Here is an 18,728-nt window from a genome sequence, read left to right as displayed (position 1 = left end):
GGGGTCAGACAAAATGAAAGTAGGAATGTCATTATCAGCTCTTTCAGTAGAACAATTACCACAGACATGGTGTTCCCCAGCCCCTACTCAGCAAGGATTCACAGACAAGGTAAGGTCCTTGGTCTTTTGTGCACTCAAAAGCCTAAATGCAGCCTCTGAAGCATGGTAGCTGTAAACCACCAGCTCTGGGAGAGGACAGCAAGGAGAGACTTGCTCAGAACGCACACGGGTTTTGTACTTCCCCATAAGCACCTCCTGGCCTCCTCTACTAGACATGGAGTCTGTCTGTGCAGACACGTTAAACCCCTTCTGACTAACATGGCCAGAGTATGGAGCATCGTATCAGTCATGGCTGGGCTGAGAACCCTTGAGACCCAGCAGCAAATGTGACCTTAACAATCCACACGGGGTGTATGGGGCCACATCCTGCTGAGACCTGTTTACCAGAACTGAGCCCGTCCTGCCTGGGGGAGCTGCTGTTTTTATAGTTGCCCCTGGCTGGATGTGCCTGGTGGAGATAGGGCAGTTGTACCTGGCCCTGGAAAACGTCAGAAAAAAATATTTGCTGCTGTTGCATTACAGAGCAGGGAGGTATCACTGAAACACGGTGGGGATGGATGCAGAAGACCTGCAGGAAACCACTTTCCTCACCTGTTTCCTTTGCAATCTCATGCAAGAAAACCCAAAGGCTGGGTTTGCAGGGTTTGAAACCCCTGCTGTGGGGGCTTCTGGTCACACAGGAGGGTTTTGGCCACCCAGCCCTACCCCATTGAGGTTATGCCAGCTTCCAGCTCTGCTTCTTGATTTAACACCTCTGCCTGGCTGAGGATGCCAGCTTTTGCAGCTCCTCGAAAAGGAACTGAACTGATGATACTGGATGTGGCTCCAAAATCATGAGGTTCGTTCCCTCATGGTGGCAGAGCAAACTTCCTCGCTGGAGGGGAGTTTCCAGGATACAGCCGCTGACGCGGAGCAGCTCTGCAGGAATCTGCTGCTGCTGCCCTCCCTGGCACAAAGCTCGTGTCCTGCCTGCCGCAGCACCATCTGCTGCCTGCGGCCACCATCGCCGCCGCCTCCATCCTCTCTGGAGGCCCCAAGCCATGCTGCCACTCTTATGCTTCCTTACAGAGGTACTTGGAGTGATTTGGGAAGTGTTTGCTGTCATCCAGCAGGACTCTTTGATGATAACTTTAAAAAAGTCCTTCTTTTTTTTTTTCCTTTTTTTTTTTCTTTCTTTTTTTTTTTTTTTATTTTTTTCCCCCAGAATCATTTAAGGCTTGCTCCTATGAAAACAAAATCCCCCTTTTTTTTAAACTTTCTTTTCTCTCTCTCTCTCTCTTTTTTTTTTTTTTTTCCTCTCTTTTTTTCTTTTTTTCTTTTATTTTTTTGCTAGGAAAAATCTGAACCCACTATTATTTTTGAGGTTTGTCTTGCATTTGACAAATTCTTAATATTTCCTGTGGAGAATAACTGACCTGAACATATCCCATTGGTTAAAAGGCCATTTTCCAGCTAAAGGAAAATGTCTTGATAGAAGGTTTCCACCATGCCTCCTGACCTGTGTTTTCCACAAGCCACCTTCAGCCTTCAGTCTGTGCACTTGCCCTTTGCACTCACCCCTTGCTCCCATCACGGATTATTTGTTCCTTGTTATTTTTCTGAGCCATCAGAAGTGGGTCCATTTTGACAAAACTGTTCCTCCAGAGGAGATCATATTAGAAGTCCCCGGGGAAGCCATCTGTTCTGGCTCTCCCTCCTAGTCCGCAGGCTTTTTGGTACTTCAAGGAGGAAGAAGAAGAGCTCAGAGCTTCCTTTTTTAGAGCCTTTTATAACGGATCCTTTCATGCCTGGCCCCATGTTCTGCAGCGTGCTATGATTATGCCTGAGCCTCCCTGATGAAACCACTTAGTGATGAGGCATCCCGCTGGGGTTTGGTGGATGCACAGAGCACAAAAGCAGTCCAGCACTCCTGGCAGCAGCCCTGGGATGGACACTTCTACATCTGCCCGTGTGCATCCTCTGCAATGCCACCACCACGGGAGGTGGGCTGTGGTGCCCCACACGCACCGCGGCCTTGTGCCCTTCAGTGCCACCTGCGACCTCCTGGCTCTCACTTTGCTCAGCATGCCCCTTAATTCTTTGGCTTTGGTGAATAATCTGCCAGCCCTTGGCTCCTCCCAGTCCATCGGGAAGAAATGGACGTGTTAGGTGTCCCTGGAAGCTCTTCCTTCTGCTTTCCAGCACCATCCGTGAGGTGTCCCCTGGCACCTGGTGTTAATGAGCTCTCTGCACAGCACAGAAGCAAACACACGTCCTGGCCTTTGGCAGATTTTCTGATTGCACTGAGTGGATAAAGATGAACTCAGTCAATAGTACTGAGTTCAAAAAATGGGAAAGGCGGCCAGATCTGCATGCCTTCTGCTCTCTCCACAGCTGATGGCCTTCTGCCTGAAGACCTAGGAGTTAGGGACCACGTTAAGGCCTTTGATGGATGCGGTGTAAAGATGTCATGGCAGAAGGGCCAGGTGGGAGCCTCTGCAGCCGTGTGTTTCTGATCATGCCCTGTGTTTTGTCTTGTAGGCTAACGATTCATGCCGAGTGCCCCATGCACCTGGAGGACTTCCCAATGGATGTGCATGCTTGCCCACTGAAATTTGGGAGCTGTAAGTACCTTGATCAGCCCCTGTAAGGTGGTAGCTTCAGAGATAAAGAACAGTCCTTCACGTGGCCAGTGTCTTCCATGATTTTATTAATGGTGTTATTAATTGTAGCATAGTTGCTAATGGTAACATGACTAAAAATTTGTTTCTGGTATCTCAAATGCAATTCCTGCCATCATCACAAATGAGCAGGGAGCAAATCTGTGGTTAAATCTGTGGAAAGTGGAAGAATTTGATTGACACCAGAAGAAATCATGTTTATCATGTGCATCTGCCCCTCTGTCTTCTGACAAAATGCATCCATGAAGCTGGATTGTTCAAAACTTCTAAAAAGAAGTATTTTCTTGGGTAGCTTCTATTAAATGTAGAACTCATTGCCACAAGACATAACTAAGTCCAGTAAATTAGCAAGCCTTAGAGAAGGATGAATTATTAATGTTAATTGACCTTGTGAGGAGGGATATAAAATCTCATACCTCAGGCCTAAACTTTGGGATTATTACAAGACTTTCAGGAAGGCAGATTACTCTATATCTAATTACTTTCTTGGTGAGGAAAAGAGACTAATGTGCATATTCCTGCTGGAACACCCTTTGGGGTTCTTCTGGGCATTTTTTTACTGATTTGCCCTTTAAATGATGGGAGTTTTGACACAAGCAGCTCAGAAAGCTGCCCTTGATTAATGTTACTATGAATATTTCTAAAGCACCCATTTGCATAGCATGTGGGTTCACCTCTCTTATGTTGGAGTAGGATTAAATCACTGTTTGCACCAAAAAGCTGCCCACAGCTGGAAGCTGCTCGTTTGCAAGAAGCTTAATGTGGTTCAGATTCTGTAAGTACAAGGGCAGTGCTAGTGCCAGATGTGCTGTTCAAAGGATAGCTAAATTTGCCTTGGTGACAAGTGATCCCTCAAGCTGAATGGCTTATCAGAGGCCTCCTGTCCCTGTGCCACAGTGGCATGCACCCCGAGTGGGAAAGCAGAGAGCTTGCAGGAGAAGTAGGGTGATCAGCCACTTCAGAGAGCCACAGTTGCCCAAGTGCACACCGTGTGCTCACTTCATTCCTTGGGCCAGAAGTGTAGTGAAGGTGATGGCTTTACCTCTCCCCACGCTCCCTAAAGATAGATGAGCACAGCAAAGAACAACTGTTTCTAAGCCAGTCATAGGAGATTTGTATAGCAGCTGAGACTAGGAAAGCAGAAGATGTTGCTAGACTTATCAGCTCCACTAAGTGTTACAGAACTGTCCTTGGATTGGACTAGACTGCATTGCAAGTGGGTCATTGAACAGAACTAAAACAGATTCCTGGCATTAAATAGGTTCCAATTATCCGTGCCGTGGCTACATGACAGCAGGTATCACAGGACAACTAGGTGAGAACAAACCTGCACTTTCACGTATGAAGCAAAGTGGATGGTGCTGAAGATGTGGACAGGTTTCCTCTGCAGACTGAGAGTGGTGGTGGGAGAACCGTGACTGCCAGAGCAGAAGGTGCCATCCACCAAGGCAGAGGAGCACTGGCAGAGCTGTACAGACCTAAGCCTGAAGGAGGAAGGTGCTCTCCAGAAGCATGTGGAGAGCTGGAAGGAGGGGCTGGAAAAGCAGTGTTGCACATCAGATGAGAAGTACCAGTCTGCATCTGAAGTGCTTAAGCAGCACCGTGGCATGCTGAGAAACATTGGCTGATCATCAAAACCATGCCCCCTGCTTCACACAGTGCCTGCTTAGTGTTTAGCAGGTTTGCCAAAACCCACAGTGCAGGGATAACAATGGTTGTTTTTAAAAGATCAGGGAGATCTAGCTGATTTAGGACACAATCATCCACAAAGCATGAGCTGAGAAATTTCCATAGTAGACTTGACCCAATGCTTGGCCTGACCCTAGCCGGAGATGTCTTAATATCTTAATACAAGAAGCTGGTGGTAAAAATGAATGAAAAACACATGTTAAAATGGCTTTGCAAATAGTGAACATTGTTTTTGCCTAGAAAATTACTGCAGAGTGGGCCTGGACAGGAAGCTTGAGCATTACAGAGAGTTGTAGCACCTAGTAGAACCTGGAGAAACTTAATTTCTAGATACTGGAGGACTGGCAACACTGAGAGAACAAGTGGGAAAGAGAGCAGTTATGGGAACAAGCAGGGTTTTGGTCACAAAGGCTTGTGATGGTGATGGTGACCGTGTGTTTTAGGGAGGTGTTGGGCAAGGATGGAGAGGGGAGCTTGCAAGTCGCTGGAAGGCTGCCCTGGCTGCGAGCCCGGCACTGCCCCTTGCAGCAGCTCAGCAGCACTTGCCTGCTGTCTTCTGCAACGTGCAGGCAGGCTCTTCCCAGCACTGCCCTGCAGGCATGGGGTCGCACAGTGCACAGAACACACTGGTGGTAGGGCACACCACCTCCAGGGCTGTGAGGCTGGGGACAGCTGTGCCTGAAGGTAAAGATTTACATTTATTTATTTTAAACTAAACAACCTGAAATTCAACCCCGTTTGTGTGTAACCCCTCTTGTCAGCCACTGACAGAGTAACTGTCCCAGCCCCTGGCATGGCAGGGTGGTGTTCGTCCTGCTGCCCCAGCACCATGCTAGCCTGGATGCCTTCCTATTTTGCCTCTGCTTGGAGCCAGCCCTTGCAGAGCCACTGTGTCAAGGCGACAGCATTTTTCAGAGACATTGCTCTGCCCCTATATTCCTTCCAGCTCCCTTCCCAAAACCCTTGTTCCCTTTTGCTCATTCAATTAGCAGTTGCTGAGCTGCCTTTGTCTCTGGCCATGCTTGGCTGTGCTCAGCCATGTGGCTCTGAGGAATGTACAGCAAGGAGGCTGCAGGCTACAGGCTAATTTTGGTATATTTTAGGTCAGCCAGAAGCACGAACCTCATTTTTCTTTCTCCTCTGCAGATGCCTACACAAAGACAGAGGTGATCTACACCTGGACTCTGGGGAAGGATAAATCAGTGGAAGTAGCAAAGGGTGGATCTCGCCTGAACCAGTATGACCTGCTGGGCCATGTTGTTGGGACAGAGATGGTTCGATCCAGCACAGGTATGTGTGGGACCATGACGAGATGTATGGGCTGAGCACACTGTCAGGCAAGACAGACCAATGGGCTTTGAGTACCATGATTTTGCATAATTATGCAGGCAGTACATGGAGGCGACGAAGACCATGGTGCTTCTCAAGCCCTGTGATGTTGGAGAATATGGCTGAGGACATCTGGGGCTGTGACCTTCAGGCACTGAGATGTTTAGCTTCTAGTGGTTTCTACAGAGAGAGCCTTATTACCTGTACCTTCTAGAAAACTGATTTCAAGCATCTAAAATGACCTGATGTGCAGAAAATTTGCCCCATCTTGCCCAGCTGGTCCTTGGTACTGTAGACTCATTTGTCTTGGATCCCTTTTCAGCCTGTCAGGACAGCATTGTGGGCAGGGAAGGTGAATGCAACATGATGTTGTGTGATTTTCACTGCATCTGCTTACACAAATATTATCACAGCTAATAGAAGATTCTTCCAAACAAATGTTTCCTCTGATTAATGACCAATATTAATCATCTTTCTCTCCCATCTGCTGCTCCTCCCTTTCTTTCTGAATTCAGGTACTGATAGCTTCTGTTATCTCGTGTGTTTCTCTCATCTTTCTTTTCTTCTTCTTTTTTTTTTTTTTTTTTTTTTTTTTTTTTTTTTTTTTTCCTTCTGTATGCACCAGTAATTCTCTCATTTGAGAATATTTCCTCTCTGGTGCACTTGATTTTAATAGTGTCTGTCTGTAACAACTCATATCACCTCCCTTGGGGAAATGTAGGGAGTCCAGAGGACTAAATGTCATAATATCTGGCCCATCTCTCTACTTAAGTTGTAGTAAAATGTACAGATGAATAACCTGAAATGGCAAGAAAGCTGCTAAAGGCTCCTGCGTGTAATGACTTAGCAGAGCAACGCTCACAACAAAAAGGCACAATAACCCAGCGAAATATCCAAAGCTTTGGTGCATTGCTTTGAGTGGAGGAATAGGGTACTGGAGGAAAATAGAGACGGCTGCTCCTTTGGTCTACAGCCCAGACCTTTAATAACAGAACTTGCCCTGATTTTTTTTTTGAGGTGGTTAAAGTGAGGAGAAGCAAAATATTGTCAGGATTGTCAGAAAAAACAAAATCGTGCCATCCAGCACCAATACAACTCACAGACTGGAATTTCATCTTGGAGTTTGCAAGTTTGCTCAGGACAGACCGTTGGTGTTTTGGAGAGGGACTGGTGCTCAGTCAGTGCCATCCTGGAGCACAGTGGTGGCTCTGTGTCTCTAACCGGCTGTCTCTGCAGGGGAGTACGTCGTCATGACCACACACTTCCACCTCAAGAGGAAGATCGGGTATTTCGTCATCCAGACCTACCTGCCCTGCATTATGACTGTCATCCTGTCCCAGGTCTCCTTCTGGCTCAACAGGGAGTCAGTCCCTGCCCGAACGGTTTTTGGTGAGTCTGGGAGCATGTGGGGTTTGTGGTCAGGTCAGGGGAGAAAGGCAAGCAATGGGAAATTGCTGCTTTGTCCAGATTCACAGCGCAGAGCAATTTGATGTATGCAACGAGCTCTTCGCCTCCCCATCCCATCCATGCCTCCACCATCCCTTTGGTGGACAAGTTCACCATGCTCCAGAGCCAGCTCCCCTTGCCCTGGTGGCCTGGGGGTTTGCAAGGCAGCTGGCACCAGGCTGATGGAGCTGGTGAGGTCTGGGGCCCAAACACCAATGTCCATGCCCCATGCAAGGAGATGAGCTGAGGCAGTGTAGGCTGCTGCCTTACAAAGAGTTTCTGGCTCGTGACCCCAGTGGACAATTTCTCCTTTCCTGGGATGCCTTATTAATACATAGCTGGCAGAAAAAGCTAAATTATCAAGAATCCTGATCTCCAGCACACATAGGCTGCCACAATTTGAGTCAGCGTGTCCTGCTTGGAGCACAGCTCAGAGGGGAAAATGATTCTTTGGGAAGAGAAAGGCTACAGAAAGAGGCAGGCTTCAGGGCTGGCTGGGAAACAAGGGGAGGAAGGACCAGCCATCAGAGCTGGTCTTCTCCAGCCTTGACTGGCATCAGTGAAGCCGCTGGCCATTTCCCATAATAGCTCTCAGTGTCTTTCCAGTGCTCCGATTTCCACGGAATCTCTGTAAAAATACTTCTGTCCATGTTTCTGCTACAAGCCAAGCCATAAATATTAACAGTAATCAAGGTATTGATCATCTAATTATATGCATTTGGCTGTGTCTGCTTATCTGTATGAGCTTTTGAGTTGAGGAGAGGGTGGGTACATGGGGAGGCATTTAATGCTCTACCTTTGAAGTTGCTAATGTGCCCCTGGTCAGACTCCACGGAACAGGATCCTGAGCTGCAGCAGTTTAACTGCACAGTAAATATTTTGTTATTATTTTCTTCAGCTGGTTTCAGACCCTCTCTCTGAAGCAAAGCGTCAGGCTGGCGTTGCACATGTATTAATAGCTTCAGCAAATACATAATAACAGAATTTATCCGTGCTTTCCTGCCAAGACCTGGAGTTCAGGATCTATACTCCCAAACCATCACCCCACCATACCGCACTGCCAAGGGGCAGACAGAGCCTTGGCACTGCAACAGGGAAAGGCTGGAGGGGAGGATGCAGACCTGCACATCATAAAGTGAAGGATGTGAAGCTCTGTACCACCTCAAAGAGCGTTTCTCGAAAGAAACTCCTGCACCAGCTCTGGAGCACCTCTGCTCTCCCGATGCCTGGGCTGAGCCCTTCTATGAGGTTATTTGATTCCCTCTCATGTTACCCTGATATTTGCAATTAGACAGGTTTCCTCAAGTAGCAGCACAGATTCGTCAGGAAAAAGCTGATTGAAAAATTAAAAGCTACCTTTGTGAAAAATGTCTTCGCTCCCAAATTGCTTTGCTTTGCTATTAAGAGAATAATGAGAACTCCAATTGTTTATTCTTTTTTTTTTTTTTTCCCTCTCAGAAAGTATTACCAACGATATTACTGAAACTCTTCAATTACCAGGAGTATAGCTTAAGGGAAGTGAAAATTAGTCAATATTTTTATAATGTTTTTAATGCATTTTTAATTGAAAAGCATATTATTGAGGAAAATGGATAGCAAGGGTTGCTTGCTTTAATGAAAAAAGCTTTAATAGGCATTTTGCTACAGATTATTTTAAAAGATAAATCCTTGTGACACTTTTTCTGGCAGCATGGGCCACTGATGGGTGCCTGGCCATGCAGGCAGGGCCTGCGGTCCCACAGTTCATCCATGTAGCCCACAAAACACTTCTTCCAGAATATTCTGAGATCTGCATTGTGAGAGTGGCCAGCTCCTGCTCCTCCATTAAATCCTAACTATTTAGCTGTACCTTATTATTGTTATTGTTGTTGTTTTATTTTATCACAGTAGCAACAAGAGGCTTCTCCACACCAGCCTCCATGTGAGGGAGCTAGGCCTAGTGTCAGGGAATTCACAAATGAGGAATTAAACTCCCTGAATTAATGTGGGTGCCCAGCTTTGAGCTAGGACTCTTTTATAGTGAGCAGAAATATATTCAGTAGAGTTTGGGTCAGATTCCTCTTACCCTGATGTGTAGGCCATTGTTTATATGAATTAGAGATATTTGGAACTGGCCCACAGAAGGCCTTGCAGTTGGCCCGACTCAAGCAGGGGTTGGACTAGTTGAGTTCCCTTTCAACCCAAACTTGTTTGTTATTCTGCAAATTGCACCATGGACTGGTGTGGCTAGGGTTCCCTTAATTACAGCACGTTGTGCTGGCTAGGGGTCCCTTAATTGCAGTGGGAACCTGGGCCACATAGCTTAGAGGACAGCTCCCAAAAGTATGTGATGGAAATGCCAGCTGTGTGTTTTGTGGGGAAAGTGAAGCACAAAGATGTGAAGTGGTTCACCAAAGCCTGGTTTAACGTCAGTGGCAGAGAGGGGAGCAAATTTCACTTCTTAAGTCTGCCCTGTTCCCTGCCCTCTGGGCAGTGGGGATATTTTTCTGATGTATCCCTTTTGTGGCCAAATCACTTTTGATATTGGTAGATCCATATGCAATGGAAGCACCTCGGGCAGGAGCCTGCTTTCGTCAATTCTTGTATCCCTGTCCATGTGTGTGGTGGACAAGCTGCCCCCCTTTCTCAAGGGGCCAGTACATCTGTGGGCCAGGCTGGTGTGACCTGTGACAAGGTTTCTTGCAGGCTTTTCCCCTGAAAGGGCAGGGCACAAAGATGATGGGGGTGGGTGAGTGCAAATGTACGGTCTGACAGCATCCTTGCCTCCTGCTGTGTTCCCACAGGTGTCACCACCGTCCTCACCATGACCACACTAAGCATCAGCGCAAGAAATTCATTGCCTAAGGTGGCGTACGCGACGGCCATGGACTGGTTCATAGCCGTCTGTTACGCCTTTGTGTTTTCTGCGCTGATCGAATTTGCCACCGTCAACTACTTCACCAAGCGCAGCTGGGCTTGGGATGGCAAGAAGGTGCTGGAGGCCCAAGAGATGAAGGTGAGCCCCATGGCCAAGGCCGGGGATGGTGAAGAAACGCTGCACGAGAGAGCTGCGCTGGGACCAGGAGTGGGTAGCATGCAGCCCCACAGCACTCCGGGAGGCTGGGTGCTACTTACTGGAGTTCCCAGCTCAGGTCTTAACTGCAGCGGTTCTTGGGGAACGAGGGAGGAGGGCTGGTCACTGTGCTCAGCTGGAGAAAAACACCCAGATCAGACTGCTCACCCTTTCCCATGCCTTTCTGCATGACTGTTTGCAGGTGGGAATGAGAATGCGTGCATGTTTTGCTCTTACTCTGGTGGTGGTCTCCTTTCTTCTTCTCCCTCAAACCCATAAATGCCCCGCTCCATCTTTCCTGCATGCTACCCAAGCCCAAATACACCATGGGATGCCAGCCTCACCAATGGAGATGGTTCCACCCTGCTGCAAGTACCTCCCCCAGCACGGGCAAGCATGGTGCAGCGAGGGGCAGGCCCTAGGGCTGGTGCTGTTGCCCAAGGCTGCTGGCAGCTGCTGCTTTGTATGCTCGGGCAAAGAGGATGGGTGGGAAGCAAGCAAACAGAAACGGCACCTGGCAGTAAATTAGTGCCTGGCATCACCCACATTTCTCCTTCTACTCAGGATCAGCCTCTCTGGCAGCATCCTTCCTGACAGCCATCACTAGCCCTGCCTGTGCCCCCTCCCTCCTGACTGATTTAATCTGGGCTGCGCAGAGAAATCGCTTACTGTAGCATGCTGCTCCTTGTTTATATTTATTGAATCAATTTGAAAATCACATTTGTCCTTGTTCTCGGTTCTGGAGCTTCTATATTTTTCTCCTTTGCATTTCAATGTGTTGTTTAAAATTGTTGTGGGGCTCTATGCAAATACCTGGCAGAACTGCAGTAACTTTTAGGAGGACGACAGCCAGCCATTTCTCTGGTATGGAGGTCACAGCAGAAGAACGGAGGCCTTGTGGAAAACCACAGCCATCACTGGATGCTGAATGCCTCTGTCTTGTGATTCTTGGACTCTTTCTATCCATTTGCTTTTGCAGCTGTGGTCTGAGTACCAGGCTCATAGCAGAAGGGCTCCAGAGGAGGACTGTTGGTTGTCTTCCACATCCATCATGAGCAATAGCACTAGCTGGGCCTCTAGAGATGAGAGAAATCTTTCTCAGGTCATTGGCATGAACAAAAAATCAGAGCAGGTCCTCAAAGCAACCCTATCCCTTTCAGGGATGGGTAAATCAGCACAAAGTCAGGATTCACAAAGCCTTGGGCAGTTATGTGAACTGAGCACAGCCAAAGAAGCAACAAAGGCTTAAAAGCTTCAATTTATGATAAAAGAAGCAGTTTCCTCGATTTATTTATTGACCCAGCACTGCAAAACCAACCATGCTGAAGCAATAGGGTAAAAACAGGCAGAACGTTTGCACACATGGTAATTGAACAAGAAAACAAAGCAGGACTGGAAATGTTTCAGAGAAAGCGCTCCTTGGGAGAGTTTGCTGCAATTGGTGTCAGCCTGAAGAATTGCAATGGACTCCAGATTTGTGGATTCTTTTTCAAGCCAACCCTCTTCCTTATCTGATGCAAACTCAAAAGGCTAACCCACCCTGGTCTCTGCAGCTCAGAAGCTCTCACTCTACCTCATTTTCTCTATTTTGCTTTTATATATGCTGCAAACAATCACATCTGAAATCACGTATTCAAGGATAACATCCTGAACAGTCATGGACTTTCAGGGAGCTTGTGAATATGATGCGTCACCATATTTGCTTTCATCTCTATTCCACCGAATATTTCCAAGCAGTGAATTTGCTACGCAAGGAAGGTGCCACATTGGCTCAGTTCCAGCCTTTAATTAGCTCTTCTTGAAACAATTGACAAGCCAGGTGGTTGAAACCACTAAAGAAAGAGGAGGCAAAAGAATAACTATCGGCATTTTAAAGTGTTGATACCAGGAGAGTAAAACTGCCAGTGACAAGCCCAGGCTGAGCCTTGGTCTCTGGAGAGCCTTCCCCCAAGCCAAAAAGATTGTTCTTTATTGATGTGATGGCAAGGACCCTCATTCCAGGTTTGATTGTTTCCTTGCATGAACAAGAAAAAAAAAATAAATCAATAAGTGTCAGCCCTGCCCTCACCTCAAATTCAGGCAGCAGCAATGCTTCTCATCCTATTTAAAAGAAATCCCTATTTTGCAAAAGCTGCGGGTTGCTGACAGGCACTCCCAGCATGTTCACTCTCTCATGGCAGGTTCTATTCTTCCTTTGTCCCCTTCATCCATTCTACCAATTTAGATGGAGGATTCTGGGAGGCAAAGCAGTTTTTGGGTAGAACTTAACCATGATGGGTAGATCTTGGTGAAAATGTTAGGCCCAAACTTTCTATATTTTTTTTTCATATGTCTTTTTACCGAGGAAAAGTCACCAAGGAGCATCCTTCAAACCTCTGTGTTGATACTATCATCCTTGAGTTTTCTTCCTTGTTTTTTGGAGGTGTCTGACATGCTTGCCATTTGCACCAGGTAATGTATAGCATCTTAGTTTCAGTCCCCTCCTTCCAACAGAGAGGAGCTAGAACCAACCTTGATAGACCACAATTTTCAATCAAAGACTCAGAGGGTGATTCAGACCCTTTTTTTCTGCCTCACTATGGTAAATATGTTTTAATGTGACTCTTTCCTTTGCTGACCATGCTCTGCAACCCAGTCTTCTTTGTCCTGCTGCATTCACATTCACCTGTGGCTCCCCGTAGCACTGCAAAGGATTTATGCTTTCAACATCTTCACTAGGTTCCATGTAACATTCATTGACTCCATTTCGCCCTCTTTCTCTCCACGCTGTCCAAATGGTGTCTGGGGGTGATACAACCTCTGAGTTTTTGTCTGGAGATACAGAGAGTGTAAAATCATTGAGGTCAGCTCCACATAAGCAGAATGAAGAAGAGATGGGAGGGGTGAGTGGTGCACCTGGAATACTGGGTTCGGTTTGGGCCTCTCACTACAAGAAAGATACTGAGCTGCCAGGGAGGAGATGCAGAGAGCTCAGTCTCCAACAAACCATCAGCAGAACCAGTAAGTTCCCTAATTTCAGATGTTCAGCCTTCAGCACCTCAATAGAGAGTCTGGGGCACAAGAATATTTAATGAAATGCTATTGTACTCTACCATGTGTGTCTGTGGAAGAATTTGTCAGACTCCAGTATCTATCCAGGGACCATATTTATCTTCAGACCAGATTTCATAGCTTTTCCCTCGGGAGAGCAGCTCAGGAAGATAACTTTCTGCAGCAGGTTCAGTCTCCCTGAGCCTAAACTGGGACATAAAAACAAGAATAGCTTTTCAACATAGACATTTTAACTAGGCCAGTTTTTCCAGTGTAAATATGGGGTTTCCTCTTGTTTTTCTGCTCCTTCTTTCTGATTCAGTACAACATGGAACTCCTCATAGATAAGCGCGCTGGGTTATTAAAGCTGAGGGCTACTTTGCAGCTGACAGCAATAAGCAAGTTCTGCTTTATTTGATTGTCAAAACCTTGCCTAAAACATTTATTTATAAAGCATAGTCTAGTATCTTCAGGCTGAACCATTTTTTTGACATCTCAGGAGCCTGTTTTCTTGCATGTGTGTGCTCTGATGAGAAACATGTACTTTGCTTGTTTAGCAAAGACTGCCCAGGCTCCCAGCACTGACCAGGGCAACTGTGGACAGCTAAAAAGTGTCTCTGGTTGTAGGCTCCCAAGCCTCAGCACTACCTGAACAGCCTGATCTGAGGTCCAGAGAAGCAGTGCAGAATGTTGGGGGCCTCTGAATCACATTAATAGGAGCAGTTGCTTGCTGTCAACACCCACAACATTCACGTTAGCCTGAATTTCCTCAATTTCAGCCTTCTGTTTTCAAGTGCTGTTGGCTAGACAAGACAGATCCACTTTGCAAGCTCTGGGGCAGAAAAGCTAGCCAGGTTGAAAATGTCATGTCACTAATAGTCATCTTATTCACGTAACATGGCTGATTAATACTCAAATAATCACAGTGCACTTCAAATTACATTCTGCAAACAACAAACAATGTTTTTCGTTTCATTGCGTACTATTAATTATTTTATTACCTCCTGTAGCTATGTTAATAACTAATCATGCTAAAGCACATTTGAATGTTTTAGAAGGTGAAACATCTTTAGTCCTTTGTTTGCTTCTTATCAGCTCTTTAGCAGGAAAAGTTCACCTGTGCAGGGGGTACCAGTTAACATGGCTCTAATGATTGCAGAAATCAGTCACACAGTTAATCATTAAAGATCATAACAATCTCTCCCACATTATCCATAGAGGACTATGAATATGGTCTGATCAGTGGTTTAGTCAGATCTGGACTTTTCTAGACATTTAGACCTCCTTCTAAGAGCAGATTAATTTCTGTAATTGCTGGAGTTGCTATGAGGCTGCATTCAGAGCACTGATGTTACTGGAGAGGGGCTGAAAGATTGTGCAGAAGTCTGTTTTTTTAACATCCCACTGAAAATTGCTGTGGAAAATGCATTTCCTAAGGTAACCAGAAATATCCCTGGTGATTGTGGACACATTTACAACGGAAGTACAGCCTGAAATCTAAAGCCCTTGGAGTATCTCTGCAGGTCAGATGGTCAATCCAGCCTTTCTGGTTCTCAGGCTAGGATGCAGAGATGAACACATCCTGCTGGCTGTGCACTCTCCCTTTCTCCCAGCCCTTACTTTGCACGTGGTGTCTGCATGCCTACGTACATAGAAGACAGTGCCAAGCACCATTGGGAAATGACTGAATGAACGTTATTTTGTGTTTCAGTTGCTTTTGAATGGGAAATGAGATAAGAAGTCACACCTTGTTCTGAGTTTAGATTTTAGATTCCCACTGTGAGTGATTGCTGTGTCTAGCTCTGACTCCTGGTGTAATTACAGCGGACACCACACAGACACACACAGGTGCTGGGCTATGCCGGGTGTCTGATAGCTGCACAGGAAGAGATTTAATTCAACAGGCATCTCCTGGTAGACCTAGATTGCTTCATACAATATGGCCTATGGTGCAGCTGGTCTCAAGTCCCTGACAACAACAGGAAGATCCCCGGGGTGGGGGAAACATCCATCATGACTCTCTAGCTCTGTCTTCCCATCCACTCATCTTCATTAACATCGGAACTGTCTGTCTTAAGCATCCTCCTTCATCCTTTAGTGCACCATGTCAAACACAAGTGTGTCTTTTCCATTTCCTGTGCAAGCTCTCCACCCTCAGCAAGGACAGCTCTGCTCTCCTTGGAGCCCTGGGGGAGGGCTGCACTTTTCTCCCTTGATTTGCAGCAACCCTTAGATATGAAGGCAAGATGAAAGGCTCCCCTCTGCCCTTATAGCATCTGGAGTTCTGAAAACCAGAGCTACTGCAAATCTTTTCTGTCTGTTCTGTATCCTACCAGGGTAGGTCATGAGATGAACTAAAATATCCCAGAGGCGTTGTGGACTTCGTGACGTTAAATTCTGAGGTATTCCATGTGAGACGTTCAGGGCACTGAGGCAGTGTAAGATATGGCCTTTCAGTATCATGGTTCAAAAGCATTGCAGTGCTGTCACCCACATTCTTAAGGCCACTGGTTTTCTGCCTAAAAAAAAATATTAAAAAAATCATCTGTGATGTCTCCTCCTCTCACCTGATTCAGGAAATGGACCGGCTAAGCATAAAATCAAGTTCTTCCCCTAAGATGACCACACTGGGTCTCATGCTTTTCTAAAGAACACGTTCCTGCTTCGTCTCTCCGTGGCTGAACCTTACATACAACAGAAAACAGAACGAGCTGAGGGAGAAGTCAAGGAGTCCGTGTGTAGTTTGAGCTTGCATTCGCTTGTACTGGCCTAGCAATATACAGCACAAACTTGGCAGCACTCAGCCAGTCAAGGAGTCACCCATCTTGGGCAGCTACTGCTCAGGTGCAGCTGCACGCACCATTTTATACCTCTGCTCTCATCTAAGAGGTTGCAAGGAGACTGTAAACCCAGCTGTGTGGCTTCAGTTATTTGACTTGCAGCCATGCCTAACAACTAGCTGCCAGTCCAGGACCTCTGTGCCCCGTGCCAAGCTTACACGGAGCAGCCGGTGTAATTGAAGGAGACCCTAGACCTGCACATCCCACTGCTCCAGCTGCCCTCATGTGGCAGATGTCATGAGTTCTGGCCATCTTCTCACCACATCTTCCTTCCCTTCCACAATGCTGCCTTCTCGGTCTCTTGCTCCTCGCACCCTTTTCCATCTTCTCATCCAGACAGGCAGGTAAACTCAGAGGACAAAATATTCTCTGTGCAATTCTACAGTCACTTCATCTCTGTTGTGTTTTTCTTCCACCTTCCCTAGAAAAAAGAACCGGTGGCACTAGCGAAGAAAACCAACAACACCTACAACATAGTTGGCACCACATATGCCCTCAACATTGCCAAGGACCCCGGCCTGCCCACCATCTCCAAGAGTGCTGCTGCCACCGCGACGGCCACCAACGTGCCCCCCAAGATGCCCCGCTTAGAGGAGAAGCTCCCAGAGAGTAAGAAGACGTACAACAGCGTCAGCAAGGTAGACAAGATGTCCCGCATCGTCTTTCCAGTCCTCTTTGCCATTTTCAACTTAGTCTACTGGGCTACCTATGTAAACCGGGAGTCAGCTATCAAAGGAATGATCCCCAAACAATAAAACCGGTCCAATAAACCTTCCATCAGTGAGCACCACCCAGGCAGGAATTCTCCAGGGCTTTCTTCTTTCCTGTTTTGTTTAATTATTGTTCATTTGAAATTACTATTAGATTGTTCTTTTATAATGTAAACAAAACTGTGATTTTAATTTAATCCCGTATGCATTTAGTTTTGTTTTATTTTGGTTTGGTTTTTCTTTGATGATGAAAGGAAAAAAAAAGGATCATAACAAGTTGTGCCTCTAACATCGTGAATCTGATGTCCCCACCCACCCAAGTCACCCTGTGCTTCCATCTCTCCTCCTCCACGGTCTGCATGCCACTGCCATCTCACGCTCCTCTCCGCTGGGGGCTGCCTCCCTCCTCCTCCTCTGCGATGGACTGCCCTAGCGTGGTGGATACTCCTGGTGGCATGGGCTCAAGGACGTGGAGGCCTCCAGAGTCAGTCACTGGGCTGGTTTTCAGTGCCCGGTGTTTTGTGCTAGGCTGTGCTCCCCTAGGGACAGGGAGCTGCTCTGGAGAGGGAGTGGTGCTGCATGGGCCAGCTCCTAGCCCACTGCCTGCTGGGGTGAGCCCCTAGCTGCCAGGGGCTGGTAGAACCACGGCAGGTGTGGAACAGGGTGACAGCACCTTGTAGGTATCTACCAGGCTTCCTCCTCTGTCTTCACCAGCTGCTTCAACCAAGCCCAGCTGCTGGTTTCCTCCATGCTTCTCCCCAGATGAGAACAGGTGAGAAAGGTCTTGTCTGTCTGACATCCTGCACTCTTGGGGCAATTCATGTTAGAGGATGGGATATTTCCTACCAGAGAAATCATTTTTCTCAGGGTCAGTGAGTGACTGAGGTCAAGACTGGAGCTTTCTAATGCCTAGGAGGAGATAGGAGCTGTGAGGCTACATGCATTCAGCATCAGGAAGCCATAGAGCTCAGACAGATGGTTTATCACTTTCTCTTGGCCCCATCCACTTCTCCTTGACTTCTCTGCTCCCCAATTCATCTTCCTTTGGCTCCTGTGCAGCCCCCAGTAACAAAGATCTTGTTGCTTGTGGGTGGATTTAGGCAGAGAAGCCCCTGCCTCCCAGGGGAGCCATGCTGCCAGGGAGGAGCACAACCCCAGGACATCCAGCTCATGGTGTGTTCCTGCTCTCATGCACCTGAGCAGCAGCAGTGCTGGTTCAGGCCCTTTCCTGCCCCAGCACATCGGGAACCATTCTGACACCTGTGGGGGTGCCTGGGGCTCCAGTCGGTCCCCAAGAACCCCCCTGTCCCCTGTGAATGCAGCTGAGCATCCTCATCACCAGGGGAAAACAGCAGAAGGGGATCTTTGAAATGGGGTGGTGGTGGTGATACTGCTGTCCCAGGGAGATGTGTGACCAGATGTCATCTCACAAACCCGCTGAGATGAGACACAGCTCTAATACCTGCAAACTCATCCAAGAAAGCCCTCCAGCGCCTCGGAGAGAGGCTTTTTCTCTCTTCATGGCCCTTCAGTCAGGGTCCCAAACCAGCAGCTTCCCCCTTCCCAGCAGCAGCACAAGTTGGTGGCATCCAAACCCTGTGCCTCCTACCCCTCCCTGGTGCCTGGACCCCTGGACACACTGACCTGCTGCAAGGAGCAATGTCCTCTGTCTGAGTGCTCATCCCCATCCCACGAGTGGCACTGATCCTGCCAGCAGCCCTGCTCCTGGGGCGGGATGCGCCACCTCTTTCCTTGGTCACTGGCTGCCCCCTCCACCTGCCCCCTGCACATTTTGGGCGCATGCAGCCAGCTCGGGGCCCCAGCACCCTCAGCTTGATGTCTTCAGCATTGCTTTGAGCCTCTGCGCCAAGCTCAGCACCCCCTGCCAGCACAGGAGCGGGGCTGAGCACGA

The 18,728-nt window shown here is 47.5% G+C and overlaps 1 protein-coding gene across 1 annotated transcript in view; it reads left to right on the top strand.

The window, feature by feature from the left end:
* The window catches only part of LOC309882920 (gamma-aminobutyric acid receptor subunit alpha-3-like), a 59,649-nt gene extending 42,411 nt beyond the window's left edge, over positions 1 to 17,238 (top strand). The window contains exons 6-10 of the mRNA XM_082770423.1: positions 2,581 to 2,663; positions 5,556 to 5,699; positions 6,975 to 7,127; positions 9,968 to 10,179; positions 16,532 to 17,238. Of these exons, the coding sequence (XP_082626549.1) occupies positions 2,581 to 2,663; positions 5,556 to 5,699; positions 6,975 to 7,127; positions 9,968 to 10,179; positions 16,532 to 16,861 (922 nt within the window). The 3' untranslated portion in view covers positions 16,862 to 17,238. The remainder of the gene's footprint in view (positions 1 to 2,580; positions 2,664 to 5,555; positions 5,700 to 6,974; positions 7,128 to 9,967; positions 10,180 to 16,531) is intronic.
* The last annotated feature ends 1,490 nt before the right edge of the window (positions 17,239 to 18,728 follow it).

The sequence above is a fragment of the Aythya marila genome (assembly GCF_965140915.1).
Source record: "Aythya marila genome assembly, chromosome: 13".
Lineage (NCBI taxonomy): Eukaryota > Metazoa > Chordata > Aves > Anseriformes > Anatidae > Aythya > Aythya marila.
The sequence above is the reverse complement of the archived record's forward strand: the minus strand, read 5'-3'. Positions and strand labels throughout refer to the sequence as shown.